This window comes from Hermetia illucens, chromosome 1 (genome assembly GCF_905115235.1).
Source record: "Hermetia illucens chromosome 1, iHerIll2.2.curated.20191125, whole genome shotgun sequence".
In the NCBI taxonomy this organism is placed as follows: Eukaryota; Metazoa; Arthropoda; class Insecta; order Diptera; family Stratiomyidae; genus Hermetia; species Hermetia illucens.
This window is the reverse complement of record NC_051849.1, coordinates 126,755,248-126,764,697: the sequence shown is the minus strand read 5'-3', so window position 1 is coordinate 126,764,697 and position 9,450 is coordinate 126,755,248. Positions and strand designations below refer to the sequence as shown.

Sequence of the window (9,450 nt, the reverse complement as noted above, 5' to 3'; positions counted from 1 at the left end):
CAGAGAATCGCCAATGTAACGGAAGGCTAAATTTTAATGAGTTAATTTCAGGCGATCGGCTTCTACACTTTACCGAACGAGATGACGCTTTTCGACATACTGAAGGCCGAACTATGAATTGGAACGGAATGTAATAGGAAAATATTAAACCCAATTTTATTGCTAAAAATAAAGCTATTGGATTCTATAATGTATACACGCGTTGTCGATTAGCATCTTTCAAGACTACGGCAAAAGTTATTTGAATTATCGAGAATTGATTAAGGATTCGAGTTCGATGAAATGGGAAACATAAATCACATCCATAACCACACCATAAACACCTGCTTAGTACATTATCCTCTGTATTTGATTTGCATACCGTAATGCTGTGACTCGCGCCCACACATTGATAGAAACCGACTTCCTCTTCAACTTGGCTTGTTGAGGGAACATTTTTTTTTGTCAATTCCATAATCAGTGGTGGAGCGAATAAAAACATTTATTTCGTTTTTTTTTTGGATATAAGGATATAAATGATCATTGCGCGTTAAATTGGGGTGCCCCGGAAAACGTCAGTCCTCTCATGTGTTTAGGATTACCAAACTTAGTGGAAAAAAGTGTTGAACGGGTACTCGGTGCTATGTTGTTTTGGGAAAGACGAAATCATAGAAGTGATCATAATCTCTCGGAAGCTCACTTAGTTGAGTTCGCTAAAAACATCCCATGACAGTTAAACGCCCACTTGAACCCCCCGCCCGGCCATTTGAAATGTGAATCAAGAAGCTGACAAGCAAATGGAACGGCGTTCACCGCGGTGGTGGTATTGCGAGTACCTAAGCCGTACGCGGCTAATGAGAGTGACGTTCGAAATGATAGTTGTCAAAGTCGAACCTTGCCGGCTTCGACTGGACGTGTGCTTTCGAATAATTTCAAAGTCAAATAACTTAGTTTTAGACAAGCCGGTTGGATGACAGTGTTGGTTCATATTGAAATGGCAAGCGATGAATTTTTCGTTCAGTGCTGAAAGTATAACTTGACAAACATACAGGTTACTGTATATGGATTTCGTAAATTACCTAGTAGTTTCGAAAGCTATTTAAGATATAGTGTACTTTCGTTTAAAGACACGAGGTAGCAATCGTTTTCGAAATAATCCCGGCAATTGCTATTTCCTAAGAATGTCGCGGCATTTCGCGCGGCTGCGAAATTCGCTTGTCCCAATTGTCATGGGCAACAAGAGACAATTTGCACATCAGATACGATTTCAGGCGACAGATGCTGGAAAAGGGAAAGGGCCGATATCGTGGAAGAGTTTGGGCGTGATTGCTGTTGGCGGAGCTGGGCTAGGGGCGTTCATGTATTACTTGAAGCAGGCGAAGGAGGCAGCGAGGATTAAAGAACGTCGGCGTATGCTGGGGAAGGCCTCGATTGGCGGCGAGTGGGAATTGGTTGATTCGAATGGGAAAGTGAGAAAGTCAGAGGAATTCAGAGGCAAATGGTTGCTGATTTACTTCGGATTTACACATTGTCCTGATATTTGCCCTGATGAACTTGAGAAAATGGCAACAGCTGTAGATGGATTAGGTAAATTGAAAATTACTTTCATTCAATCTGTATTTTCAATGAATTTGTTCGAAAATGAATGATTATTAGGTAATAGATAATATACCTAATTCTCTTTTTACACGAACGTATATCGCAATAAAATCGTGTAACAACGATATTAACTAAACGGAAAAGTAGTGGATTGGTTCCCGACCCAAAACAGCAACTTTAAATTAAACAATATTAAAACATTCTTGTTAGAGTTCACTTGAATATTTATTTACACATTTGAATGCATTATATATTATAAAAAAAATATGAATTGGATAAAAGAAAATAGCATCAGAAAATAATTAATAAGCAAGTAATAACTTCATTCATCGTCGCTTTCTGACAACAAACGTATACGTTTGCGGACGACTGCAATATCACTGCTATCATTAGAATTATTTTACTCATCCTTTTGGGAAATTATCTCTCTATTGTTTCAATTTCCCATTGTTGATAATCCAGCAGTTCTTAAAACAAAATCCATTATGAAAGTTTGTGTTTGATTTCGTGATAATCCATTATAATGTTCCTTCTAATATGCCATTAACAACTTTAGATCGTTGAAATTTCGCAGCTCGTTCTTTATCAGGATCTAGTTCAAAATGATTAGCTAAATTCCTTGCAAGGAAAAGACCTTATTTAGAGAGAGTTGCATTGAAAACAGGAAGCTCGTCTTCGTCATTATCGCTATATATGTGTATATTTGAAATATTAACTTTTTAATTCGTGTTATAAATGTCTAAAAAGAAAATAGACTCCCTGCCTTATTATCACTAATGACGGAAAATATTTCTTTGATGCAATCTAGCAAAACTCGCAAAGGGAGTTTTTGAAAAACAACTGTATTTTTTTAAATATATATCATAAATGAGCATATCGTGAATGAATGTTTGGGTATGCGGAAGCACTGTTCAAAGTGGGTGCCGCACGAGCTCACAATCGACGAAAAATAAGGAGTTGACGATTTGGAGCAGTGTTTGAAATCCACCCTCCATAAAAAATCGGAACTTATAAGTCGATATATGGCAATGGACGAAATATGGCACCATTTTTTACACCAGAATCGAAACGATCGTCATCTGATTGGACTACACGTGGTGGACTGACTCCAAATCGTGTAAAGACGTAACAGTGGGCTGGCAAAGCTATGGCATCAGTATTTTGGGATGCGCATGTTTTAATATTCATCGGCTCGCTTGAGAAGGGAAAAACCATTAACAGCGACTATTACATATCGTTATTGGAGGGTTTGAAGGATGAAATCGTGGAAAAAACGGCCCCATTTAAAGAAAACGGAAGTACTGTTTCATCAAGGCAATGCACCATGTCACAAATTAATGAAAACGGTGGCAAAATTGCATGAATTGGGCTTCGAAATGCTTCCCCATCCACCGTATTCTCCAGATCTGAAATAATCTCTGTTGGCAGGGAACAACCGTGCGCGGATTTCATCATCATAGCTGTTATCGGTTGTGATTTCCGTCCCTGAATAGGAGAAATTTTCAACGGTCTCAAAGTTGTACTCTCATATCTTTATTATTTTGGTTTGACCAATGCAATTCGATGTTGTTGGTTCCTTCTTTGGCGTGGACATTGCCACCATGTACTTCGTCTTGCCTTCATTAATGCGCAGTCCAAGATCTCGCGCCGGGTTGTTCTTCCTATAATGTCAATATCGTGACCGTAGGCCAGCTGTTAGGTGGATTTGAAGTGGATGGTGCTTCTAGTATTGATATCTTCATCGGGAATCTCTTTCTCCAAGGCCAGGTTAAAGAGGACCCCTGATAGGGCATCCCCTTGTCTTAGACCGTTGATAATGTTGAATGGTCTCGAGAGTGGTCCTGCTGCATTTATCTGGCCCACCGAATTGGTCAGGGTCAGCCTAGTCGATCTTATCAATTTCATCGGTATATTGAATTTTCTCATGGCCGTTTTGCCATGCCAGTTTTACCTTCGCTGTGTTGTCATAGGCGGCCTTGAAGTTGATGAAAAGATGGTGCAATTGAGAAAATCTAAGTTGCTGATTTGCCTGGAGTGAACCCACTTTGGTATCGCTCAATGATTTTCTGGGCGTATGGGGCTATCCGGCCTAGTAACAAATTCCATATTTAACAAATTCGGCGACTTATGATTTTTAAGCCGATGAATTGCACGGACTGTTTCTTGCATGCTTGGTGGTGGCAATATTTGTCCGTCGTCTTCAGTTGACGGGACCTTCAACTCACCTATATTCTGGTTGTTCAGTAGTTCATCAAAGTACTCAACCCAATATGCCCATCTTGTCGGAAATCAGATTTCCCTCTTTGTCTCGGCAGGATGAGCATCGAGGTGTATAAGGCTTCATCCTGCTGATTTGTTGGTAAAACTTGCGCGCGTGATGCTGTTGCTCTCTGTCCTTTTCGAGTTCACAAACTTGTTGGTTTTCATAGGCTTCCTTTTTCCTTTGTGAAGTCGCTTCTCCGCTCGACGGAGTTCATGATAAATCTCTGCGTGTGCCCGTGTTCTTTGAGAATGCAACATACTCGGTATACAGCATTATTCCGTTCCGTTGCTAGCTTATATTCATCGTCGAATTAGCCGTTCCGACTCCTTCTGCGACTGGGGCCAAGTATGTCTGTGTATTTAGGATAACGTTCTTCAAGTGGTTGTGAAGATCATTTATTGATGCTTCTTCACCAGGACGTCTACTAGCTGCGGTTATTGAGGCGTCCGGATAGCTGAGTGGTTAGAGCACAAGGTTGTCGTACGGAAAGTCGCGGTTCAAATCTCGCTGGTGGCAGAGGGATTTGTATCGTGATTTGACGTCGGATACCAGTCGACTCAGCTGTGAATGAGTACCTGAGTTAAATCAGGGTAATAATCTCGGGCGAGCGCAATGCTGACCACATTGTCTCCTACAGTCTACTGTAGTATACCGTCACGGTCTTGAATGAAGTGCTCTAACACACTTCAAGGCCCTGATCCAATATGGATTGTTGTGCCAACGATTATTATTATTATTGAGGCATACATTTACTCCATACACGTTCCATGAAAAAATGCACAAAACTTAACGTAACGTTGGTTTTCCTTGAAAGATTGTCGGCTCTACCCAAACCTCAAACTGTAGGACCCGTTGTTATTATTTGTCCCGTTTTTATGGGAGGGAGACTCGCCTTCACCCTTCTCTGCCTGCAGTTTTTCGTTAAGAAAGAACTTCCAACGATGACCACGTGGAGGTTGAGATAGGGTTTGGTAGTAGAACTGTTGGTGTTGGTTTAGCAGGCGTCTTCCAGGTTTTATGCTCTATTGTGGATATCAATTTATGCTTTGCCCTTCGACCTATACTATCCTTTGACAGCGGATCGAAAAATGATATGATCGCTAAAATCGGTGTATCGCCCTCGAGTGTATTGAAGAATAAAATCAAATTTTATAAAAAAAAATTTTTTCTATGTTATCCTACGCAGTTTTTAGCCCGCCTGGTATTTCATGGGAATATATGAAATTTACTTTGAACCAAAATAGAAAAACGACTTGTGGTTCCGCTCATGGAATAGGCTATTCATGAGAGAATGCTTCACCCCTGTGCTGGGGGCAGCGTGACCGAAGTGGTTCCTACATGTTGATCGCACCTGTTGTGTTTGCGAATGTGTATAACTTTCCGCCTCTGCACTAGACAAAACCGCAAGTCGCGTTTTCTTCATAAAACGAACTTGGGTGCTTAGTCCAAGAAGGGGACCGGTTACCAGAGTAGTTTGTAAGTGCTTGTTGGAATGAAGTTTTGATGAGCGAACTGTATGGAAGTTTTGTTGTCAAAGGCTAGAATTACAAATAGCTGGAATACCAGCATTAATGTAATTTTCTTTTTACAAGTTTCCAATCCTCTGCTAGACTCACATCACGTTCTTTCATAACAATCTGACGAAGAAAATATTTTCAGGCCAGATATGTCAACTTCTAAGCACTAATATTTCAAGAAATATTTTCATAGTTTCCTTACTGTTACTGGTGCTCTTTCTATAATTTGGTTAGCCATGTGGCGCGGTAACATTAGCTTTGAGGCCGTAGCAATAATTGCAAAGGTTTATAGGTTTCTGTAACTTCACCACCGGCGCCGGTCATGTGAACTATGCATGTTGGATGGAAAAGCTTCTGTCAACTCTAAATCGGTGAGCAATCCGCATAGACGTGATATATTGCCCATTAATTCTTACTATACTTCCGCAACCAGTTTTACTCTTACGTGAGTATCCATCTCGTGGACTTAACTCCACGGTCTTCTCAAGACACGGATTGATTTTGTGACCACAATCAGAGCCCCGGGGCAAGCACAACGGTACCAGTCTATCCTGGGTGCATGGCTTAGTTTATTAATACTGGTGGATGCAAGACACCTAAATCTCTACCGAACTAAGGAGTACGGCACTCGTGTTTAAACGCAACACAACGCCGGGGCCCAAAGGTCTCTGTTCGCTTGGAGGTCACCACAACCCCATGTTACCGGCAATTTCCACTTCAGATGAGTCCCCGTGCTGATTTGAGTCTAATCGCCCTAATAGGCCTTTTTAGCATTCGTCTACTGCATCACGGTCAGCAAACCAAAGTGAGGTTCTCCTCGGTCACTTGGTTTAGTCGACAAGGTTGCTGCCCCGTCTTCCTCACCGCCACCTCAGAGCACCAGTGTTCTTTTCTAGTAAGTAGTCTGCTTGTAACTCCTAGCAATGCGTTTAGTCTTCTCTTTAATATATTCATTACATCCCTATCGCGGGTTTAACAGACATTCCTCATCTATTCCATGTTGATGATTTAAAATTGTACCGTACCATCTAAACTCACTCAGATGCAGGATTTCTTTAATCCAAACTCCAATCCCTTGAACTATACCACTGTTCATCAGAATAATCTATATTTCAATGTTAAAAACTGCCAGGTAAAAAGCTTTGCGCGTAAAAATACAATTACAGCAAATTTTTTCTACCTTAACGAAGTAGAACTGAATAGAATTGACCATATCAAAGACCATGGTGTAATTTTGGACAACAAAATCCTTTTTAACTTGCAATATAACAAAGTGTTATTCGTGGTTAATAGGCAAGCGGTTTCATTAAGGGGCACGCAAAAGAGTTCAAAAATATTTGTCACCAAATACGCTTTTCGCTTTGAGAGATTTTTACGATCCACTAGATGCTCACAACCTTCTATCTTACAAATACAGACTAGTCTTTTAAATGCAATGACCATTTCATCAAGAAAGTCATTCCTATTTGCCTGTTGAGATTAGTTCTAACGAACCCATAAACAAATGCTGTTCATTCAACTTCTACTTAGTATACCAGCTCAACTCAACTCGCTTAAGTTTAATAGAGAAAACAAATGCAGAATTTTATGTCTGATTTCGCATAGGTTACCGAAATGTATGTTGTATATTTTTGTACTAAGTATAGTATGTATGATGCCTTGTTTGGTACCATTAAATAAATATTAGCTGCTGCATTAAGAACACCCAGAATATTTGATAAACAAAGAGCAGGTAGGTTTCCGCTCTGGATCCTACTGTGTCGACCATATTACCATCATTGTGGAGCAGAGTGTCGGATGTAGTTAGATAGGCACATCTTATTTGTTTTGTCAGCTAATTTTTGGGTAATTCGGCATTCATTTTCCTTAAGAATATGGCATATATCCGGATTTTATTTTTTTATAAATTTTTTCGCGACAATATGTAAAAGTATATAATAACTTGATTTTTCAAAATTTTGACTGTTTCTCTTCCAGAAAAGTCAAAAGTTCAAATCCAACCCATTTTTATTACTGTTGACCCTCAACGAGATACACCAGAGGTTGTTGGAAACTATGTGAAGGAATTTTCATCAAAACTTTTAGGGTTAACAGGATCTGTGGACCAAGTGCAAAAAGTTTGTAAAGCATTTCGTGTGTATTTCAGTGCTGGACCTAGAGATAAAGATAATGACTACATTGTAAATGCAAAGTTGTGCAATCATAAATGTGATGATAACGAAACGTTAATTTTTTCAGGTTGATCATACAATTATTATGTATTTAGTCAATCCAGATGGTGAATTTGTGGATTACTATGGTCAAAATCGGACAGCAGATCAGATCGTCAGTTCAATTCTCATCAACATTACCAAGTGGAACGGTGCGCGGAATTCATGGTTTTCATAAAACAAATTCAACAAGAGAAAAGCTTTTTAGTGTAATTTAAATTAGTAGAATTAATACGAAACGTATAATAAAATTAACCAAATCTTATATTTCTGAAACCTTTTGATTTTATGTATTTAGAATATCTACTTCTTTCCGCTTAACCGGTTCGAGGGGCGATCAGTCTAACAATAGGCTGAAGACATTATCCAAAGACCCGTATTAAAGCGCCCACAAACGACAAACTAAGTTGGTGACCAAGTTAGCGGTTCGTTTGCCACGACGCAGCAACCGATCGGCAACTTCATTTCCTTGCGAGATTTCGAGGAGTGCACATCGTCGCACCGTAAGGGTCATTACGATGGGAGATGTCGAACAGTGCACATCGTTGCGTCGTGAGCTTCGCTATGTTGCGCGCTCTCCTTTAGTGTGGCGTTAAATTACATACGTGCGTAGTTCTCCGGGAGGGTTTTAGGAAGTAGCAATCATTGGGAATAACCGGATTTAAACATAAATGGTGATCTTTATGTTCAGTTTGAAAGCCATTAATTGATTAGTTAGTTTCAATTGCAACGAAAAAGTAACAAATCTAATGTGAGCTGAGTCTAATATTATATAGGCAGGCTAATATTATGTAAATCTTGCCAAAAACGATCCTTGTTTGTTCTTTAGTTCCGATAAGCAATGCATTCTTATTGGAATTCGGCATTAGTTTATTGGAACTGATATGTTACATTATTTGTGCATTCCAGCATCTTATTTACTAAATCATATTGAGTCTTTGTGTTGGTTTGTATAGTGCGATGTAACACTTTGGCGTCGTGAGCATGTAAATGCCAATATTGTAAATAAACTTAATGTTATATACTCGTATTTCCTATTTGGAAGTTAATTTCATTTTTCAATATCTTGCTTTAGGCTACATTTTTACAAATTACCGCACTTAATGCATTTTCTAGGTTAAGTGTAAATATGCCTCCGGTTTCTAAGGTTTCCTGTAAAACAAAACCTTATTTCTAATTGCCAACATACGCCGGGCTATCATTAGCAATTGTTGTTTTTGATTCCAAATGCTTGTAATGCAATAAAACGATCTTTATGAAAGGATTCATGCGGCTTAGGAAGGTAATAATGCTGGTATAGGAAGTGCAGATATAAATATATCTGTGCCATCTTTCACCAAGAGGTTAGTTAGAATTTGGTTTACCAGCTTCTTATTTTTATGTGTCGATAATTTAATTTAATACAATGGAAAGAAAGACAAAGAAATTAACGGCCTATGGTCCACTTGCTAATTATCCTATCTTGTATGATGTTTGTTTGATTTGATGTTGCATCTTAATTAACTTCTTAATTTGAAAGATTAAACCAAGTTGGTAACGAGGTTTCGGTTCGTTCGCCACACAGGCAGCAATTGGTCCTGCAACTTTATTTCCTTGCGCGATCTCGAGGAGTGCACATCCGCGCATCGTGACAGTAATTTTGATTACATTGTCGTGAACTGAAAGTGTGTGGTTGAATTGGATTGTGTGGGAAAAGTGTATATATAGAGATTTAAGAGTGATTGGACGTATTTGTAGTGGATTTTATAAATTGTCCAGTTAATAAAAAAATAATAATTGTTGTGTGAATTTGAAAAGGGCTTTGTTATATGTCATAATAGACGAACTATGTAATGATGACATACAAGAACCAACCCAAATAAAGAGAAGGGTTTGGTCGAAA

The 9,450-nt window shown here is 39.1% G+C and overlaps 1 protein-coding gene across 1 annotated transcript; it reads left to right on the top strand.

Annotated features, from left to right (window-relative positions):
• The first annotated feature begins 846 nt into the window (after window positions 1–846).
• Window positions 847–7,844, top strand: LOC119661515 (protein SCO1 homolog, mitochondrial). Its single transcript, XM_038070891.1, has 3 exons — window positions 847–1,566; window positions 7,336–7,538; window positions 7,597–7,844. The coding sequence occupies exons 1-3, from the start codon at window positions 1,161–1,163 to the stop codon at window positions 7,744–7,746; spliced, it is 759 nt and encodes a 252-aa protein (XP_037926819.1). The 5' UTR covers window positions 847–1,160; the 3' UTR covers window positions 7,747–7,844.
• Window positions 7,845–9,450: the final 1,606 nt, after the last annotated feature.

Excerpts from the sequence above, each read along its gene's own strand:
- LOC119661515 (XM_038070891.1), top strand. The coding sequence starts at position 1,161 with ATGTCGCGGCATTTCGCGCGGCTGCGAAATTCGCTTGTCCCAATTGTC. Across the intron at positions 1,567-7,335 it reads AACAGCTGTAGATGGATTAG|AAAAGTCAAAAGTTCAAATC; the intron begins GTAAATTGAAAA and ends TTTCTCTTCCAG. Across the intron at positions 7,539-7,596 it reads ATAAAGATAATGACTACATT|GTTGATCATACAATTATTAT; the intron begins GTAAATGCAAAG and ends TAATTTTTTCAG.